Source organism: Cyprinodon tularosa, unplaced genomic scaffold, assembly GCF_016077235.1.
Source record: "Cyprinodon tularosa strain WSP-4 unplaced genomic scaffold, ASM1607723v1 ctg10, whole genome shotgun sequence".
Classification (NCBI taxonomy): Eukaryota; Metazoa; Chordata; class Actinopteri; order Cyprinodontiformes; family Cyprinodontidae; genus Cyprinodon; species Cyprinodon tularosa.
The window spans coordinates 4,019,951-4,042,064 of NW_024037782.1; the positions used below are offsets into that span (position 1 = coordinate 4,019,951).

The 22,114-nt window shown below is 35.7% G+C and overlaps 1 protein-coding gene across 2 annotated transcripts; it reads right to left on the bottom strand.

Annotated features, from left to right (window-relative positions):
* Positions 1-246: 246 nt before the first annotated feature.
* itcha (itchy E3 ubiquitin protein ligase a) lies at positions 247-21,166 on the bottom strand. Of its 2 annotated transcripts, none has more exons than XM_038306521.1 (24): positions 21,038-21,166; positions 18,700-18,762; positions 14,742-14,883; positions 13,716-13,840; positions 12,924-13,055; positions 11,969-12,014; positions 11,687-11,865; positions 11,282-11,516; positions 10,946-11,041; positions 10,635-10,809; positions 9,722-9,788; positions 9,498-9,582; positions 8,871-8,999; positions 8,710-8,782; positions 8,528-8,599; positions 8,341-8,429; positions 7,955-8,114; positions 7,722-7,855; positions 6,515-6,655; positions 6,300-6,420; positions 5,897-6,001; positions 5,315-5,411; positions 5,149-5,221; positions 247-4,483 (listed from the first exon to the last, which is right to left on the bottom strand). In XM_038306521.1, the coding sequence occupies exons 2-24, from the start codon at positions 18,722-18,724 to the stop codon at positions 4,384-4,386; spliced, it is 2,601 nt and encodes an 866-aa protein (XP_038162449.1). In that variant the 5' UTR covers positions 18,725-18,762; positions 21,038-21,166; the 3' UTR covers positions 247-4,383. The 2 variants fall into 2 exon arrangements, with proteins under 2 accessions (XP_038162449.1, XP_038162385.1); XM_038306457.1 differs by having other exon boundaries at positions 11,969-12,017.
* Between the last annotated feature and the right edge of the window lie 948 nt (positions 21,167-22,114).

Below are 22,114 nucleotides of genomic sequence, written 5' to 3' on the forward strand. Positions count from 1 at the left end.
TATTTTAAGAAAAAATATTTGTGGCATCGTAGGTGGTAATAAGCACACATCCAGCTTTTTAATCATTTTACTATAATTTGTTTTTATCAATCACTTCAACACATGAAGCTCATATTTTTAATAAATAGAATTTACCTACTGACTTTCACTTATCAAAAAGTTAAAAATAAACTGTGACTACACAATTGACACCAACTTACAACATTGCAGTCAGTACAACTAAAATACACTTTTGCATATTTCTACAGACTTGTTTGTCCCATGATATGGAACAAAGTGGTGATTAGAGAAACAAGCAGGGAATTCAACCAGCTTTGTGTGTCATTGTGCCAGTATTAGCTATAATCTGGTCACATGTAGGGTAAAGTTTACATATTACATTAATCCTCTGCAGTAGTCTGAACAACAGATACAGTCTTTGTTATGCTTGGGCTGGTTTACAGACAAACACAGACAGAAAATAGACTAATGGTAATAAGGACCGGATACAGTAAAGGACAAAGAAAGCATTTAATTGTAAAGAAGGGGGGAAAAAAAAATCTTTGGATAAAGTCAATGTACAAGTGTAGCAAAAACACAAAAGGAAATAAAAAGTAACTTTAAAGGGAACCAGCAGATCATTTTTGTTTTAATTCTTTAGTCAAACGTAACATCCTTTCCAGTTATAGTCCTTAATTTGCAGCACAATCACAATTTAAAGCTCAGAGTTACCAGTAATTACATCGTTTATAAAATGCTTGGATTGTGTGAAACTGTTTTAGACTTAATTTTATTTAAAATAAAGGGTGTATAAAACCTTTGCACCAAAATGTTTAAATGGCAAATAAAATTGCAAAAAAAAAAAAAAAAAAAAATAGATTTTAAAAAATCCAGTTGCTGTGATAAACACAAAAAAAGAGGTCTTAAATGAGAGCTTCCTCAAACAGCATAAGAGGAGGTTGAAAACGATAAAATAGCTCTGTATTCTGACCAGTCAGCAAACTTTCTTATTTTAAAAGCTTAAAGTAGGATTACGACTATTTAAAACGCATCTTGCATGACTACTGGTACCTCTGAAACAGGCCTTACACCAATGAATCTTTTATTGCAGTAGTATAATCCCTCAATGCAAAACTTGCTGCAGTTGCAGACAGATTTTTTAAAAATATTTCTTTTCTAGGTGACTAGATCTGAGCGTGGTCTCCTACCTTTCCCTCTTTCATTCAAAGATCACCGCAGAGACATGGTCTTCAAGAGCACCACATAGTTACGTTCCAAACAGGAATTGATCAATCCCATTTCCTAAACAATAGGGTCATCCTAACAAAGTACACATTAAAAATGCTTCGCTCACATTTATTCAACTGCAACTGTTGGGACAGACATCATTTGTGGCACCATCAATCTTTTGTTTTATTTTATATAATTTCCCCTCAACACACATACAAAATTTTGCAGTTTGATAATGTTACTGCAATAGTAGATTGTTATAAGGCTTTTGGACACCTTTAGAAGAGGTAACAATAATCATGGAGGACTTAAGCTAAATGGCTCTAAATGTTCTAGGCCTTTATGAAATGTAGAGAACACCACTGACATGAAAAGGTTCACAATTTTACTAAACACCTTTCTATACAGCCTGGTTTGATTTTAAGTTCCTAATTACAATATACAAATCTAAGTGAGTCGCCCCCCTCCCTATAAAACTAGGGTTCTGTGTCACTCCTTGGGAAATTCTGCTTTATTGATCGAGTATTTAAATACACAGTATTAAGACATGCAACCTTTAGAGTCTGGCATAAAATCAGACTAACAGCCTCCAGTTTTAGTAAAATGTTTATATTAGGAATATCCTAATTAATATTTAATCAATTCAAGCATGGCAAGAAAGATATTTTAAAGAAATTTATATCATAGTCTTTAACTTTCAGAAGTCTATAAATTTGGATACAATTTAGTCCAGTTGTTTATTTTAAATTGTCTTTAAAAAACTTAGAGCAGCCCAGATAATTAAGAGAAGAATTTGTAAGAATCTAATAGGTTTATTTAAATATATAAGTTAAACAAAGGAAAACCAGTGATTTTATTTAAAGCAAACCTAAATTACATTTTTTTTAATGTGAGAGATTAACAAAAAAATCTAAAGAAAATGGCTGAAATATCAGGAGATCAGTGGATCTGCAGAAATCTGGTCCATCTATGGGAACAATTTCAGAGGCTACTTGTTCTTCTGTTAAATAATGTCCACTATAAACAGCGTGGGAACATCCAGCAGTGACACCGATCAGGACATTTGCATCAACCTCAAAACAAAAGCAAAACATTTTAAAGGTGCTGACTTAAGCTGGTAGGGAGGTGTGATTACACATAGAGAAAACTGTTTTGTGCTAACATGGTATAATGGCTCCACAAGGAAAAAATCATAACCTCAACAGCAACAGAAAAAGAAATATTTAGTTCAAAAATGCACCCATCGCTAATTTTTTTTACTTCTGGATATCCTGTGATGTGAGGAAACTAGAATGAAAATGTGTGACTATCATAATCGCCACAGTGGAAATGATACAAGTCTAGGAATATCATCCAAACTGTAAAATACAGGAAGCAGCATCCTGTGGTGTGTGTTTTCTGCTGCAGGAGGGAATGGTGCACTACATTAAGCTGGGATGATATCGCGAGGACAGGCCTGTGTGGAAATATTTAACAATTTTATAAGACAAGTTAAAGCTTGGGTCATCTAAATCCACAATGAAACCAAGAATAGTGCCAAGTTACATAAGAGCATATATGAGTCAATGTTTTGGAATGGATCACAAAAGCTCTCCTCTAATCCTATAAAATGAATTCTGGGCAGAGCTAAAAAAAAAAAAAAAAAAAAAAAAAAAGGGGGTGTGTGTGATCAAGATGGACTACATAACTGACCAGTTCAACCTGATACTTCTGGAGAAATGGACCCAAGTCCAAAAACGCTTGCATAATGTATCTGATTACAAAATAAATAAAATCAGTGATCAGTGTCACTGTTTGAACACAAATGCTGCAAGATACATAAAGTTTTTATGGAAATCTCTAAAAGGAAATAATTGTAAAAAAAAAAAAAAAACATATTTCAAAAAATGTAAATATTCTGGTGCTTTGTAAAATAGTTTTTAGTAATCCCAACATTTCTACAACATGAAGTTTAGTCTGATTTAATCCCAGGGGTATAAAAAAGCATGCATGTCTTTATGTAAAGTGCATTTAAATGTCTAGTTTGTACATAAGCTGCAAAAGTCAATCGATAAAACCTTTCAAATTTTAAACCTTAAATTTTCTTTGCTTGAGACCAAAGCTCAGCAGAACCCAACTGACTCACTTTTGTTTCATCGCAGTGATTTGGGTTCCTGAAAACCAGCCAAGAACGGGTCCTCGGCTTTGTTATCATAACCTTCACAGTATCCTTCTCCCTGAAAAATTAGGTAAACATTAATGATCTAAGCTGCAGAATTAACAGTAGCATCACTCACTAGCGAAAGGCAAACCACAGCAATAGGAAAGCCAAAGCATGGGACTGTTCTATATAATGTACTGAGTTTTAACTACAAGGTAAAAACTAAACCTTAGAAAAACTAATCAAATACTTTTCTGACTCTAACATTTGCAAAATGATGTTTCCTACAAAACTATTGCACTTAAAAAATACCTTCTTCTAATAGCAATCATAATCTCACAGCTCACAAAAACCATGTGCAAACTAGTTCAACTTATTAACTCAGTCAGATGTTAAGCAGGTAACCTGTCAAAACAAGAGAACGTATTATGCAATGAAAGTCATCACATCTAGCAAAGTTAATAAAAAACTGTATATGTGCTACAGGATTCATGTCAGTGACCTCTTAGAAAAATATTCATCCTTTCATTTGTACATCAAAATCTCAACGACCTCAAACCACAAGGGTCCTTTTTTTATCTTTTAGGTATTAATCTTCATATTTTGACTCATATATTACACAAGTTTTCTTCCTCATACATTATGCTTGTGCATAGGCCCAACAAAGTGGTTCTGAAGAAATGACTACACAGAATCAGTGCCCTAAGTGTAGAAACTGCCCTTTCTCAGCCATACAGTGGGTGCAGGCATGACAGAGTGAGAAAGGCGTCTCGTTTTGTCTCCACCGCCTTAATGTGGGCTTTGAGACATTAGCTGGATAAGGGAGGATAAGGGTGTGGAAGATTTACAGGTCCATTGTTAAAAAAATGAAACTATGATTAAACAACTTTCTATTCTTTTGTTGACATGCTATTAGGACAGATTCTACCAGGGAGAAAGCATTTCTGGACTGCAGAGAGAAACTGCTGAAAGTGCTTCTTTCAATCTGTTCCATGCGCAGGTTGCCCTGATAAAAATCAGGAGTTTTTGATGTTTTACTCCTGCCCAAAGCCTTCAGTCTCCTCAATGGCGAACATGAGTTTCTCCTTCAGCTGCTCATAGCTTTTATAAGGAGGGAGGTCCAGACGGTTGAAGCTAAACAGAGAAACAGAAAGAAATTTCTTGTGTTAAGAAATAAAGTATTAGCTGAACATTTTCCAGCCTTAAATAAAACAAATGCTAAAATGATCATGTTTAAAGAAAAAAAAAAAAAAAAAAAACTTATGCAAAATTGCTGTTTTTTTTTTTTTTTGGAAAGTTTTAAAATGTCACAAAAAAGAAGGAAATGTTTCGATCTACTGGTCTAAAGTGAATTAACCAGGCTGTGCAAAGCTTCATTTAGCCAAGAGGCAATGTTATGCATAGTTGTAAGAAACTGGAAGTAGTGGTTACAAACTAGAATGGACAGCACATCTGAGAAAAATGAAGAGAGCTTTTCAGGTATGTCTTGCTAATATGTTGTAATAGTTCTGCCACATCAAATAGTTGGTGGTGTTACATCCTGTCTGCGGAATAAAGAAAGAAATTGCAAATCTAAAACATGCAGTAAGAGCCACAGGCACCGTAGGCTTGGCAGAAACTGCTGCTCAGTTATGTGAGGCAAGCAAATGTGTTTCCATCTCCGTTTAGGGCTTTCACTCTTTTTTGAAAGAGCCAAAATCCATCTAAACAGGAGAACAAGCTTTTTGGTATAATCAAAGAAAAAAACAAAAAAAGCTGATGGAGAAATGTTTATAAATTTAGCAGGAAAACATTCTTACCATGTGTGGCTTCTCGGAAGCCAGTTTTCTTTTCCTACTTTCTCAATGCAAAACTTCTGTGGACCATTGCTTCCTATTTTCATGAGGCAGAGGAAAATTGAATTAGGAGGAACTCATGATGATGCACAGAATGGCTGATTTTCACGTCGGTGTTGATTTTTCATACCCATCAAATCAGCAAAGCCTCCTACAGGAAGGCGGCAGGTCCCCGTTACAAACTGCAGGAGTCTCATTCGTTTTTCATTGTCCATCTCCTTCACAAACTGCAAACACAGTTATGTTTTTATTAGTTTGCAATACCCGAAAATATATCTATCTCTAATATGTAATATAAAAAAAATGAAATTCATATTTTATTGCTTATTAAAAGAAAATAAATCGACATTTTTTTGCAGAGCTTTAGTAAAACTCCAGCAGCACACAGCTAGCATTAGCTTCAATGGTGTTTAAATAAAAACTTTATGGGAATATTTGATTCTGAATGGGCAAAAGTCAATAAAAAATTTCGGCTCGTCTCCCACTTTCTGAACATGTCTCAGGAAGGAAATCTCCAAATTCTTATTTTTGACATATTATTTTCCATAAAACTTTTTTTCCCCTTGTTCATAGAAGGATTTCATATAATCATAAAAAGAGTTGCACTAAATAAGGAATTATTCCCAAACTGCACCAATACAAAAATGAAGCTTTGATTCACTGAAGAGCTTAGAAGGTTTGATTCATTATATGAAAAATTTTCGGAACAAACCTGCCAGAACCAAAGAATCTGCTTGCTGCTTCGAGCATAATGTCTATAAATGGTGTTTCTCTGCCAGTCAACCAGGTCGATTTCCTGCATCCCACAGAGCATTACCTAAAGCCAGAGAGAAGCATGTTAGAAAAGTTTACCACATGACAGAATACACTATAACAGCGTCTATGCTACAGGTAATCCTTTTCTACTGCTCATATTTGTGAGACTGACAATGTGCAGAACGAGATTTAACGACAAGAAATATTTAGTTCAAAATCTAAACCTTTTTTTTCAATACGTTTTATTGTTATTGCATTAAATGCAGAAAATATATTTTCCACTCTGGAGAGATTATCATCACATTTTAAACTTCTTGCTTTTCAAACATAGTTATAAAAAATTCCAAATATTTTTATACTTCCAACTCCTTTGCATCAAAGTACTGCAGGTACTGCTGAGGAAGAACTTCATTGAAGCCCTCAAAGAACGCCTGGGTCTGCTCCTCCACCCCTCTGGATAGCCTCCACTCTGCCACCAACCTGCAGCAACAGAGACATAGACGTTATACTCTGAAGGATAAAATTCATTAAAAGATCATTATTACATAAGAAGCAGAAGAGAACGCAGCTGCACCTGATGTATTCCTCTTTGTTTTCCTCAGTTACTGGAATGTTTCCTCCATCTGGTTTCAGCTCATGAGTGCTGACCTCTCCCAGGATCTCCTTATCAACAGAGAAGAACATTTCCAGACCGCACTCCTCTATATTATTGTCCCTGCATGACAGAAAAATATTTTATTGCCAATTCTGTTTCAAAGCCTCCAGTGCAGCTGGCATCGAGTGTGAAGCAGCAAACACCCTAGACAAGAGATAGTGGACCATGCAGACACACAAACTTTAGGAGTTCAGAGAGAGCAGTTAACCTAACAGTCATATTTAGGCTGCTGCAGGAATATCTGATGGAATCTATTCCTGCGCCGTAAAAATGCTCAAACCACATGAAGAGAATCCCCCTTCTTGTTGCAAGGCAACAGCTCTACCAACTGCCCCATGGTGCAGCCATTTGTTTGTGAGACTTTGTTTAATACCCAGAAGAAAAAAACATTAACAATGTGGGGGATATATAAAAACCCTGAATAATGTAACCATGTTTTTTTTGCAGGTCTAGAGCCATATTTGACACTTTGGAGCCTCTATAATGGATCTTAATAGAGGATAAAAATGATATAAAGAACTAACTAATATACTATAATAACAAATACCCATCTTAGAGGATTTAATGTTACTTATAACAAATATCTAAATACAATTTTCACAAAACAATGACATTAAAAGAACCAGAAATATGATTTCAGAACTATTTTTCATCTAATTACCTTGGAAATTAATTGTTTTGGTATCATGTTTTTTTTTTTTTTACATCAAATGGTGTAAATTAGAATAAATATCCATATTTAATCTTTATTAATCTTTTTTTTTCCCACATTTTAAAAGCTAATAAATACAAAAAAGCAGTTGCTTGTTTAAGATAGCAACTGATATAGCAGCTATTTAACAAAAGAACAGCATGTATTTTATTTAAAAGGCATGAAATATTTTGCAGCTCTGAACGACTTTTATTTAGTGACACTGAAGGCAAAATGGCTTTTTGGATAAGAAAGGTAGCAGAACGCTAAACCAAGCCTTCATTTCTCATGGAAAAATAAGCAGCTGACCATAAAGAAAAATATCTGACTTCTTTAAACCAACTGTAACATTAATGCTTTTATGAAGTGAGTTAAATTAACCTGGATTGTAGTGTTAATCGTGCCTCTCGTGTGTTTTGCATACGTGCTACCTACTTGATCCAAATAAGTGAATTGTAGAATTCTGGATCTATGGATTCCAGGTCTTTAAGAGCCAGAGGTTTGTTCAAAATCCGCTTGTAGAAAGGCAGCGAGAAACCCGTATCAATGAACTTTCCATGGAACAAAGCCTAAGGGGAAAATAATGAAGGAAACAAAAAGAAAAAAATCCATGTAAATCAAAATGTATTATATCAAGAATTAATTTCCAAATCAAGAGCAAAAAGTACCATGGCAATGAAGCGGCCTATGAACTTAAAATATTTAAGATGATCCGGGTTGATATAAGAAGCAGGGTTGATCTGAAGACAGTAGTTGTCCTTTCCAGCGTACTCAAACAAACAGTACATGGGATTTAGAACTTCATGGGAGAGCAGGAAGAACCATTCTCTGAAAATATAAATGGACAAAACATGTAAGGCACCATAAGTGATGTAATGATGTGATTAAATTGTTAATGATCACAGTATCAACTAAACGTCCAAAGCTTTTATTACATCATGGTCAATGATTTTTTTAAACCTTGGGTGTTCCCTAAAAAAAATAAAAATCATATCTGCCAGGGAGGTGTTTGCACACCCAGCTACTCATGCAGCAAAAATTTCAGAGGGATTACCTGGCTACGCCTCCGTAGTCCAAGCCTTCCTCTCCAGGGAAAATAATCCACAGTCTCCGCCTCAGATCTTGCGGGTGAAAACTCATTATCTTTGAAAGTCAGAAATGAAACCAGTTACATAACTCACCAACCTGCAAGAAAAGACCAGAATAACACTTCGAAACCAGGCAAAAAGGCAAGACCTTACCTGCTGAAAGGAATCCTCAAACAAGGTTTTCCTGGAGACGGTAATCTTGGTATGCTGAGGCATCGATAATTGCTAAAAGAATAAACACAAAACGTACAAAAGTACTTAAAATAATGAAGGTAAAACATGAAAAAAACCACAACAAATGAATTAAAGTGTGGTGTGATAAATAAAGCACAAACCTGACACCAGAACCTGAAGTATTGCACTTTGGCTTTGAAGTCCCGAACATAAGTGATCTGTGGGCCGTTCTCGCTGTAAAAATGAGAAAAAAAGAACGGATTATCTGCAGGCTGCTCTCCCTATTTACCGACACCATTAAACATTATGAAGAACCACTTACAGGGAAGATTTCCCTGTGCGGGGGTCAATGTAGGTTGTGGTCTTCCGGTTGTGGTCTACAAAGTAGGGTGTGCCATCCACAGTGAACCTCATCTCCCAACCTTCAGGTAAGGGTTTGTCATTCAGAAGTCTAAGCAAAATATGTAAATAAACAAAGAAACAGAACATAAATAATCAGAAAATCATTCATTCACATATTGGATTTACAATCTAATCAATCTTGTTAATATTAATGTCTTAGAGTGACCCAGGTTCTTAGAGGAAACTACAGATTAGGGCGATAGAACCAGATTGTAACAGCACCTTTTTATTTATATATGACCAAAATACTGTAATCTCAGAAATATTTTAAACACAACATAATGTCAAGCTTTAAAGTAGCTCAAAGAAGGATTATTTTAATCAATGATAATCTATACCTTTTACAAAATGCATCTATAAATCATCAGTCCTGGCAGAAAGCTGTGACTCTAGCTAACGCACTTGTTCCCTGTTTCCCTTTAGGAAGTTGAGGACAATTTTTTGCAGGTAAACTCAACAAACTGGTGTTATTGCTGTACAAGGATCTGCAGCTGAGTTACCAAAAACAGTGACACTCATCCACAGACACACGATGATATACACTCACCCTTGCGTCCTTGGGTCCTCCCACTGCGTTGTCCGAGTTGGATGATGAACAAAATACACTCTGCCATTGGTATCTGTCCTCTTCTCTAAAATAAAACACATTTATAAATCTTTACATGTGTCGATCTACCTCTGTGCACTCCCTTTAATATTACATTTGTACATTCCTACAACAAATCATTGTGTTTGAAACTTAAAAGGGAATTCTTATGAACATGTATTTACCCCAGCCGTGAGGCAGTGGTCCCAGTGGGTCAAACTCTTTAGATGTGGCTGCAAATTGGTCCTGCAGCTGGGCCAGAAAGAAAAAAAAAGCCATTAATAGTCTCTCTTTATTAAACAAAATAAAAACCAAAACGTATGTGAAGTGATCTTACCAAAATCCTCATATTTCCTCTATAGGTATTAATCTTTTTATTCTTTTTTTTTACATTTATTATAGTATATAATAAAAAAATAGCCATAGTTCAATGTGTGAAAATAAACAACTGATATAAATGTGCTGTGTGCAGAATTAGAATATCACGAAGATGTTATTTTATTTCAACAATTCCATTAGAAAGTGAAACTTCCATCCATCCATCCATCCATCCATCCATCCATCCATCCATCCATCCATTTTCTTTACACGCTTGTAGAAAGTGAAACTTGTATATTATAATTATGCATTAAACAGAGATGGGTATATTTGAAGTGTTTATTTCTTTTAATTTTAATCATTATAATTGATAACTAATAAAAATCCAAAATTAAGTATCACAGAATATTAGAAAATTGTGAAAAGTCTCTATATTGGAAACACCTGGTGCCATAGCCTCATCAGATAATTGCCCCCAAAACACATTCAAAGGCCTTTCCATTGTCTCTCTGTAGCTCGGACTGCTGAAATACTTAGAAACTTTTCATGACCTGCTGATAAAGAAACAGACCTGTTTTCCTAAACTAGAATAAATCAATCAGTAAATAAATAAAGAGGTTTTTAAACCATAAATCCAAGTCATCCCATCTTCTTTGTAAAAGCAAGAGCACCAAACTGGCCAAACATTGCATGAAATGCGCTCAAATATTTAACAGAGCCTCGACTGAAACTAAACAATCCATGATTTAAGGTTAAAGTAATTAAAGTGACTGTTCTCACCCCATAAATAAACCTCTGGTTAAACTGGTGCATTGCTCCCTGAAGCTGGCTGCGCTGGTTCTGCCACTCCTCATAGTTCCGCACCGACTCCTGAGTGGGCCGTTGCCATGTTGTGGTTCTTGTTATGTGGTCAACATAGTAAACTCTACCCATTGGGTCAACTCTACGCTCCCAGCTGCAAAAGAAAAAAAAAGAGAAGAACAGATGAAAAACATTCCCAGTCGGGTATAAACATAAAAGATAAAAGTCGATTTAAATAAAGCAATTAAAAGGAAATCAGCTCCATCAGTTTTAATCATAGAAGTTGATACCCTGTAGGCAGAGGCTCAGGCCTTTCCCAAGTAGTTCTTTTCTCAATGTGGTCGACATAATACACCCGTCCATTCTGATCCACTCTCTGCTCCCACCTACAGTAAAATATAGGTTATATTAAACAAACTCTCAAAAACCCAAGCTATTAAAATAGCACATGTAAATTTGCAGTGACATAAGGGATGTTAAATGACTCTCAATGTTTAAATACATTTTTTTTTAAAGTTACTTTACATCAGCTCTGTTGAAAAATATTTTAACCCAAAATACTTTTAGCTCAATTAATTAAAACCACAACTGGTGATGCACCAACATAACTGGTCATGTTTTTTTACCCTGGTGGCAGAGGGGCATTGTTAATGGGGTTGATTCTGGGAGCCGTTGTAGCTGGAGCCGCTGTTACAGCACCCCCTGGTTTGGGAACACTCGTTGTTTGTGGGGAAACAGCCGATGCTGCTCGTGCAGCGGAGTCATCTGGCTGGTCTGAACACCCGCTTGCAGATGCCTGAGAGGAGCCGTCAGACGGTGGGGCTTCACTCAGTTCACTGGGAGACGAACTACTGGAAGAGCCTGGAGACGAAGGTGGTAATTAGCAGAGAAGAAATGTGTGACGTATGAAATATCTTTGCAGATCTCTGCTGAGCTGATAGACATCAGACACAGGAAGTCTTAGAATGTCTGTCATTTACTTTATTTTTATTTTTAGCAACTGTTTAATGAAAGTCTTAATGCTTCCCTACTTGGTGAGGCAGCAGGTTTTTGTGGCATAGAAGGAGGAGGTCTGGCAGGCCTGGGAGGACGTGAGGAGGTGGAGCCCCCTGGAGACGGAGAGGGAGAACTTCTACCAGTGACGGCGAGACCGTTGGGTACAATTACCCAGTCATCAGAGTCACTGGATGGAGACGTGTCCCTGCTTGACCTGAAAGTGGAGAAGAAAAAAAAAAAGATTTTAAGGATTTAGTAAAAAATTTGATTATAAAAAAACTATGAGATTTTATTTAAAGAAAAAAAGTTTACAAGACCTGTTGCTTGCGTTGCCATTTGGTTTTGCATTTCCATTTGGAGGAGCTACTGGAACACAAGTAGAAAACCTTGACATGTATGATAAGTTTAGCAAATATCTAATAATATAACCACAAATAAGCTTTTCGAAATGTAAAAAGCACAACAGGCAAATGAATAGCGATAGGTATAAATCATTATATCTTTCTTAGTGATCATATAGAAGTCAACTGAAAAGGTAATGACGTTATAAGAAAATACCAGAATAATATCTTAACACAGCTGCTTCAAGCAGTCTAAGAGAGAAAATATGTCAATGTTAAGTATCTACTACCCTCCAGTGGCTAATACATGTAATGCAAGAATGTAACAACTTATTTGGAGGAAATAATTTAAATAGGTTAAACAGAGCAAACTAAAACAATTTGAATGAATTATGAAATATAATACTGTAGGGGTGGAACGGTTCACAAAATCCATGGTTCGGTTCGGTTCACGGTTTCGTGGTCACAGTTTTCGGTTCGGTATATGTCGATTGTTAGCAATGGTTGCACACTGTTTTTATCCACAACTTTCTTTCCGCAGTCATCGTAGGTCACTCTAAATGCAAAGCGCTCCCATACAGCAGACCTATAAAGTGCTGCTGGCGCATCTTCCTACTCCTGTTCTTTCCCACTCGCCATACCCACACAATTCTCCACAACACCTGATTTTTTTCTGCTACACCTTCTTGTTTACTACTGGTGGTTGGCTTTGGTCGCAGTACCGCCACCTTCTGCTCTGGAGTGTAAACGCTTCGCCTATGAGAAAAAGGAGCAGCGCATGAACCGAACGCAACACACGCGAACCGAACGGTTCTGACGGTTTTCAAAAACCGTTCCATCCCTATAATACTGCATTACATTTCTAGACCAAAAAGAGAAGTGTTTCAGTACTGCATTATTTCTACTGTAAATGTATTTCTGCTTCCCATACCTTGATTCCTCTCTGCCAGAGCAAAGGTTTCTGGGTCAACCTGCAAACCATCCAGACAGACTGAGAGGTCTCCAACGTTATCCTGAGGGTCTCTGTCAGAGGACAGCTGCAGCGTCTGCACCACCTCACACACTGAGATTAGGATCAAATACAGCAAATGTTTCAAATGCAACATGATTGAGAAACACATTTCAGAAAAGGAATGAAAGTGGAGAGAAAAAACAATGTTCCTCCACTTTTAAAAAAGAACAAAAGGTGAGTAACTTTACCCAACATCAACAAAAACATTGACAGTGAGCGCAGTCAGTGGATGAACTCCAACAAAACAAGACAATCAGTTTCTACAGAACTATTGAAAACAGAACCAAAGTTTAAACTGAACTTTGGTTAAAAAGTGCCAAAAATATGACATTACTGGCTGGCTCTTTTAAAGCAAACATTTCATGAATAAAATCTGGTGTTTATAGATAGAAATTATTTAAAGTTTAATTCATCACAAAAAAAAACTAGACACCCCATGGGAGGTTGTGCTCCTTTATTATTTATTCTCCTATGGAAAAAACAATCAGATGGTATTAGGTTAGCTTATACCATTTGAGCTCTTTAATCAACAAGTGAAAAAAGAAAGCAACAAATTGAATCAAAACAGCTGTTCAAACAAACGATTTTAATGATTTTATAATCTCTAACATATTATGGTTATTATGAGAGGTGAAAATTTGCTCTCAATTTTTTTTAAATATATTTTTTAAATGAAGGTTACATGGACGAAATATTTAAATGTATACTCACATTTAAGGTCATTGGCTTTGAGGATAGAGCTGATGTCTAGAGTAGCCATGCCTAACAGAAGATCTGCCTTCAGTGTCTGATGACTCCAAACACGAAAGATTAGTTTGCTGACTGGAGTCACAATTCTGCAGGAAGGAGACAGAATAAAATATATATATCAGTGAGATTTTGGACTGAGGAAGGCAATGATTTTACAGGTCTGTGGCATACACTTTCAATCTTGTGTTTTCTATGGGTTGTCAGGAAAATCAAAACATTTTTTTTTTTATTAAAATCTATTGTGTAGAGTATGTTTTTAACACATTCTCTAGATTTAGCTGTTCCTGTAGTTTTTTTTGGTCCAATGATTATATGTGCAAGTAATAAAATTCCATATATTTAAAGTATCTGAATACATCTTGCTTTGAAGTTATAAACTAATTTTGTGATTTAAAGGAAAGCAATATGTGTGACTTGAGTTGGCCCATAATGTAATGCTTTTAGTGTTTTCATAAACAAGCAACTAGATATCAATAGGAATCCTAAAGTTGGGGTCATGATACTACCTATAGTACACAGTTAATGTCTGCAAGATCAAGCTTGATAAAGTACAAAGGCAACATTTTAAAATACAACCATTAGTTTAAATTTCATTGAAAATGAAGAGCTCTTTTTTTACTCATTACTTTTAGAAACATGCTAAAGGCACCTTATGGGCATCTAAGAGAGATGAGTATTGGAAAACTGTATGTTTGCATTATGACAGCTTGACTGAAACCCAAACATAACTTTATGATTCCACAACTTCAGTCATAACAAGTTTACACAATGATACACATAACTATGTGTATAAAGCCTGTATTATGAACATTAAATGTACATTTATGTTCATAGTTTAAATTGCTTCAATGCATTGACTTAAGTATTTTTGACTACATCAAACAAAAATACTGACAGGATGTCTTAAGAAATCCTTTTTCATATCCTGCATTTCAGGTGGAGACCAACTAACTTCTCCTTTTAGAGACAAATAACATCAGTACTCACACAGTGAGGGCCTGCTTCCATTTGGGACTGTGGGTGTTGTTGCATTTCTCTGTCCTCTTTGATTGGCCATCCACAGCTACCTCAACGTAAGGACTGGGACCAAACCAGTTCTTTTTGTTTTCCTTTAGCTTGGCTGAGAGCACTGGAAGGACAATGACAAGCATGAGCGGCAGTGACAATAAAAGAACATTTCTGCTGATCAGACTGATTCAGTTGTATTTGGAAAAGATATTCAGACTTCACTGCACTATTCTTATCTTTTCTTTATTTCATTTTATTCTAAATAAAATCTTCATGTGGCTAATCTTTATATAAATAATCACTTTGCCTCACGAACATTTGCCAGATTTATAAGCAATCGGTACTGTCAGAATAATTAAATTACTGACTATTAGAAAGACTGATCACAGTATGGTCTGTATGTATGCTTTAGCTGCTGTGTGTGTATTAGCAAGATCTTTTTTTAAGCTTATTAGTGGAAATAAAAGACACGTCCAACAGGTTTTCCAGTCATGTGACAGTATTACAGAAGTCTAATGTGGAAACATCCTTGTTTATTTTAAAAGCAAGAGGAAAAACTCAAATATCAATAAATGAAAACATTTATAGAACCAAATTTCTGCCGTTTTGGTTATTTATTGTAATAATCCTGTTAAATTTCAAAGAATCATTGGTTTCTACCGGTATAATTAGGCCCAAAGACCTTTACCTCTTATTAGATTGCTGATTGTTTTATGATCGCTTTCCAACCCAGCAACCACCAGCTGAGAATGTGAATTGCTTGACTTCTACATCTGAAAGCCATGAAATATCAGGAACTAAAATGTTCATAATAATTTTAGAATCCATGCTACATTAAGCACTTAGTAAATTCAGAGGTAGTTAATAAAGGCACTGTGACTAATGTAGAATATGGACTTCTAATGTTAGATGATTTATTTTTATTTACTAAGAAACTGTTTCATTCAGGCTTTACAAAGAATTATTTTAACGTTTCATTTAACCGTTTTATATCATCACTATAGGACCGACTTTTATGTTATGGAAGTAAATCGTTACCATATTTAAAATGAAAAAGCATTTTCACAAATGCTTTTTCATTTTAAGAATTGATTACTAATTTCATTTATGAGTCAAATAATGCAGCCACATTCTTAAAATGAAAAAGCATTTCTGGAAATGCTTTTTCATTTTCAAATTTTATATTTCAAATTGAATTTTGGTATGTATTTGCTGGGGGACATTTTGAAAAATAAATCTCAAATTTCTTTTGCTTTTTAATTTTAATTAAGTAAAAGGATGAGCAGTGTTGAAGAAGAAATGAAAATGCAAATAGGATGACTGATTACCAATTTCATTTATGAGTCAAACAATGCAGCCACATTCTTAAAATGAAAAAGCATTTCTGGAAATGCTTTTTCATTTTAAATATGGTAACGATTTGTTTCCATATTATGTAACCCTGTAAATAAAATGAAAATAAAGTACACATCTATAGATGAAACCAGATACTTGCCATAGCTTTATATAAAAAAAATAGCTGTATTGTAACAAATGTAATTATTTTAATGACAGTATATTGAGCCATAGATATTTTCTTTTCCATCTTCCTGACAAAAAAAGGTGGAGTTTATAGGCATCTTTTGACCTCTCCTCACAAATTTCCATTAGGACTAAGATCAGGGCTTTGTGATGGCCACTCCATAACAGTGACTTTGTTGTCCTTTATTGAACAAAGTGCACCTGTCCCTGCTGTAAAACAGCCACTCAGAATGATGCTGCCACCACTGTGCGTCTCTGAATGTTGTTTAACTGTAGATAACATCTAGCTTCAACCAGCATCTTCATGAAGTCTGTGTCTTTTATTCTTGGGTGCTTTTGTCTGGACGCTCACACTAGAGTAAGCCCAGTTCAGTCCGTATCAGTGACCAACCTGTTTCTCTCCTGGGTCATTGGAGGCTGCTGTGTTCCATGTATAAAATCAGAACATCTTAGTAGTTAAAGGTGTGTCCTGCTGAATCAGCACTGCTGACTCTTCTGTGCTGTGCCATGTTTGGTTAGTTGTTTGATCTGGTGTTTTTTTTTTTTTTTTTTTTTTGTTGGGTTTGAAGTTTACCAGCAGAGATGGGAAGTACCGGTAACAAAGTACAAATACTTTGTTACTGTACTCAAGTAGATTTTTCTGATATTTTTACTTTACTTTACTACTTATTTTTATGGCGACTTTTTACTTCTACTCCTTACATTTTTACACAAATACCTGTACTTTCTACTCCTTACATTTTAAAAAATTGGCTCGTTACTTTAGTTTTGAATCATTTCAATGGAGTTACCGTTATTATTTTTCACGTCATCAATACCAAATTCAATCTAATTGGATGGGAATCTACGTTGCATTTGATGCACCACTACAAGATGAATCCACAGATTCAGCGGTATTCATTCGCGGCAAATCATTGCAGCTTGGTGGCGGTGGCGTTAGCATAGCATTATGGAAGACGAGATGATTGAAAATGAACACAACTGAGATCTAGTCCTATTGGCAGACATCCATTTAAAATGCAGGCAACGGCATGAAAAAAGTGGTTTCTACTTTTACTTTTATACTTTAAGTAAATTTACAAGCCTGTACTTTGTTACTTTTACTTGAGTAAAGAAGTTTAATCAGTACTTCCACTTTTACCAGAGTATTTTTTAACACAAGTATCTGTACTTTTACTCAAGTACGAAAAGTAAGTACTTTTGCCATCTCAGTTTACCAGTATGTTGTGTTTTAAGAAAATTCTTCTCCTGACACAGGAGGTCCCTGAGGAAAAGACATCTATTATCTCCTTTATGTTAGATGCAGTGCTGTATTTTCTGCTAGTTTGGGTGACCACATATTTAGAGTGATTTCCTGGTGTCTTAAGTGTTCTTCTTGTTTCTCCTCTGTAACGGAGGGTTATTCACCCAATAACTCAGGGTTCTGATAACAGAAATCTGTGTTCCAGTGGGTGATGTGAATTAAAACGGTTTGAAAGAAGTCCAGTGGGAAAAAGCTGTATTTTTTTTCTTACGGAAGACAGCACTTCCCATGAGAACCGGGCATTGTGTGGTAAAATCCTGCTCTCCCAGTTGCCTGCAGGTGAATTAACAACTTTTCTGTTTGCAGTTGCTGTGTGTAGATAAACAGCGAGGTTATGAACCTACAATGTCATATGATGATGTTGAAAATAAGAAACATTTAACTTTGGTTTTGGACCGTACTACTGCACTCCCACCCAACCACCTGACTCGTCAGTGACTGATGTGCTGACAAGTTTAGAGCCTTAAAACATATAAAATTAATTTCACAGTTAACACACGTAACACAGTTCATAATAAAGACAGATTGATGCATCTTTCTCTTTCCAGTTTTTAGAGAAAGCCTGTTATTTTTCCTTTCGTAGATATCAGGTGAATCCCTTTTCAGGGCCTGATGGTCATGATGGTTGTGTTGCTTGATGCTGTGCATCTACCTTTGTCTACTACAAAACTCGCAATGTTGTGGTTTTGGCTGAGATAGGGTCCTGCCTTGCTTTACTGTAGCGTGATCTTAAAAGAGGGCATTTTCATTCTAGAATGCCAGCAGTAACTTTAATCCTGATTTCTTTCCCTTCTGCCTCTGCCATGTTGCTGTTTCTAGAGTTTAATTCAGTGGCAGTAATGATGAGTTCTGTTGCTGGATGTTGCATAGCGGTTATGGCAAAGTTCAGACCTTTGGAGCTTTATGTTTGGCTAAAGCTTTACATTTTAAAACACCATCAGAGTGGTAGTTTTTCCATCTGCAGTTGGGGTTACGTTATAAATTGGAGTGAGTTACACTTTCATAATCACTTTCATAACGTGAAGAAAAAAATAGTATTTAAGACAAAACTGTAAGTAAAATCTACTTTCAACTTTATCTGTAGTTCTTAAGTTTGTTCTAGCAATAACTCACCTGTGACTTGTAATTGTGCCTTCATGGTTCATCCATAACACTTGATTCTATGTTGCTTTGAACCTGGAGACAAACAAAATACATGAAGGGAATGACAAAATGGCACGCAATCACAGGACGTTAAGAGATGCTGCTCTTATTCAAATGGAGGGCTTTTTTTTGTTAGTTTGCACTCGTTTATAAAACTGGAAGTTTTTCCTGTTTTCCCTATCCCAATTGAGCTTAGTGATTATTGTTGTAATCCATATTGATATAGATTTTTTTCTGATTATTTAATCAAAATGTCTCCCGGTTCCATTGTTAATTGGTCTTTAGGATTCCAAGCTTATCAATCTTTGACAAGATGATTTGCATAAGTATACACTGAAAAGTAACAAAGTACATGTACTTGATTACTGTACTTAAGTAAGGTGCTGCACTGTGGAACAATGGTTATCACTGTTGCCTGGCAGCAAGAGGGTCCTGGATTTGAGTCCACCCGGGGTCTTTCTTGAAGGTTCTCTGGCTTCCTCCCACAATAGGTTTCTCTAAATTCTCCTTATATACTTTTGACTCCATTACATTTCTAAGAAGCATTACTCATTCCTTTTGTCTCAGATTAGGTTAGTAATCCATTGGCTGCTGTTTTCCTTTCTTGAAAAACAATTAGCAACAGACACATTCCTTTAACACAAGGACACAATCAGCAACATAATGTTTCTCACAAAGTTAAGAGTTCATCCTTAAGAACAGGCATCCTGGATGTTTTATTTATCTGTTTGTCAACACACCTGGGTCAAATGGTAATTCATTAGCAGACATATGCAGAACTTTGACATGCTGAGTAGGTAATAACTACCTCAAAGGGAGATGAAACAAAACATGTAACATACCAGCCACAGAGGGCTGAATTTGAGATTTGAATGAAATTCCACAAATGTGAAAAAACGCAGCGCATATATTATTTGTGGTTTACAAATTTTATTAAAGGCGTGAGTTGATGTCATGTGGACAAATTGTTCAGTAGGATGAGTTCTCAAAGCAGAGCTGCAGTATTCATTTTTTGTTGCATTTTTAAGCTGAAGTTCACAGACAGTGTAGAATTTGTAGCAGTTGGTTCTATGCGTCAATACATTAAGTGGTTTATTAAAGTTAGAAGGTTCTTTAAAATCAATCTGAATATTATACAGCACAGACACATATGTATATTACATATTTGTTTTGCCTTTGAATACTTAAGCCATTTCAAAAGTGAGAACTTCAATACATGTTTGACAGAGTAACTTTTACTTGTAGTTGAGTAGGATTTGCCCATGAGTATCAATACTTTTACTCAAGTACTACTGTTGAGTACCTTCTCCACCGATTTTCATTAAGTGAAAATAGTTGCCAAAAAAAACAATATTGTATATTGCGATTATATCTAGGACTATTCATTGTCCGGCTAAACTTGTCATAGAAACAGGCCTTGCCTCTGTTTGTTTATAACCTGGTTTGTTACGGCTCAGGCTAATACAAACAGACAAAGACCATTTTCCTAACTATAGCTAGAATAGCAATAAATATTAATAAAAAATAAGCTTTATTTGAGTAAATAAATTGGAATTTAATAATGCTGATATCTCAATATAGCATTTATGTTATCTTAAGACTACATTTCAAAAAATGTAAGTTAAACATTTCCATTGCTTTGGCTGTCTGTTAGATTTAACCCAGGATATTTTCAACCGTGCAGAAAGAGGCTCAGAACTAGTTCCCCCTAAATCCATCTAAAATACCCAAGCTAAAAATAGATTTTTAAATAACTTCAGTCAAAATAGTCCGATTTTCAGTGCATCTAAGCAGGTGACTTGGTTTAATCTCGTCTATTTCTAGATCCCTTCTAGTCTCTTCCATAACAGAAAATCCCATCATCCAATCACTAATACGGTCTGACACCAACTACCATCACTGATATCGCTTTAATTACCCTACAGTCAATCTGATTTTAAGAAAAACTGATACATATATTGTTATTCCACATAACGTGGTTTTATGGGATAACAAACAATAAAAGCTTAACAGAAAATATCTGCCTACGTGTCTCGATAGCTAATTTCTGTAGAGCTAGCCAACTATCACATAGCAACATGAGATTCTCGTGGGTAGGTATAGTACTACGATACAGTTTAGATGAAATAATTGGGTGTTTTGGTCTTCTTGTTTCATAGAGTTCACGCAACAACTTTGCTCACGGGGCCCAGGCAAGGATGAGCTAGCCGTATCGCGTTACCTTAGAAATGCTACCAGCATCCGGGCCTTAGCTACTTCGATTTTTCAATAAACAGCGTTCAGACAAAACCAGACTGAATACCATTACCTGTCAACTACAGATGGTAATGCGACGTAGGGGGCTAAAGTATCCTAGGGTTGACCAGCCGATGTGCTATCCTCTTCTTTTAGGATTCTTCGCGGGCGGATGTTTAACTAAGTTAAATGAGCACTACCGCCACCTGCTGTTCAAATGAGATATCGAGTGAGGGGACTGTTCAGCAACTCCCTGAATGAAATCTGAACATCATCCTGGCCTTTATGGTTGAGCATCCAGTTATGCTGGGATTGAAAGCTACTTGAAAACTACTGTTTGTATTTTGTGTCTGATATATAACATCAGAGGTATTTTACTTTTTTTTTTATATATAGGTTTTATCAGAAGTAATATCAGGGCTCGATGTTAACCATTGCCCTATCGCCCGGGGCAAGTATTTTTTTATTAATTTCATATTAGTTTTATTAATTTCATTGCATTTGCCCGCCGAGCAAGTGCAGTGATCGCAAAAAAAATATTTATCACTCATAATCACTTTAAAATCACCGACATTAGCTGAAAACGACCCAGCCGGCCCCATTTTCGTTGTTTTGTACACATTCTCGCGTGATTTGGAAAAGACGCCTGATTTGAAAAAGCCGCGAGAATTTCCGCCAGATGGCGTAATTTACTTGTGATTTTTGTCAATCTAGCGGTAATTTTGATGTAGTTACCAAAATGATAAACACGCTAGAAAGCGCTATCATATGACAGTCTTCTGTACAGTGGTCATACATTAAAAAAATGTTTATAATTTTTTTCTCTCTCAGACAATGGAGAGGTGCATTTAAATGTTATAGAGCTAAACATGTTAAATTGGTGACCTGTTATGTTATTATTATTGTCTTGTTGCTGCATTTATTTTGTCAGGGAAAACTAATCCTGAGTCAGTTAAAAGTCAGGGAATTCTGAAATTATGTAAGACTGTGGAAACCCTGTGGAAAATAACTGTATAATGATTCTCTAGAAAAGTCACATTATATTAATAGTTTTATCTTGTATAAACATACTGTGACTCCAAAATAAGTTATTCATTTGTGACATTGACTTCTATCTTCTGATTTATCTTAAGTTTTTAACCTGTCAAGT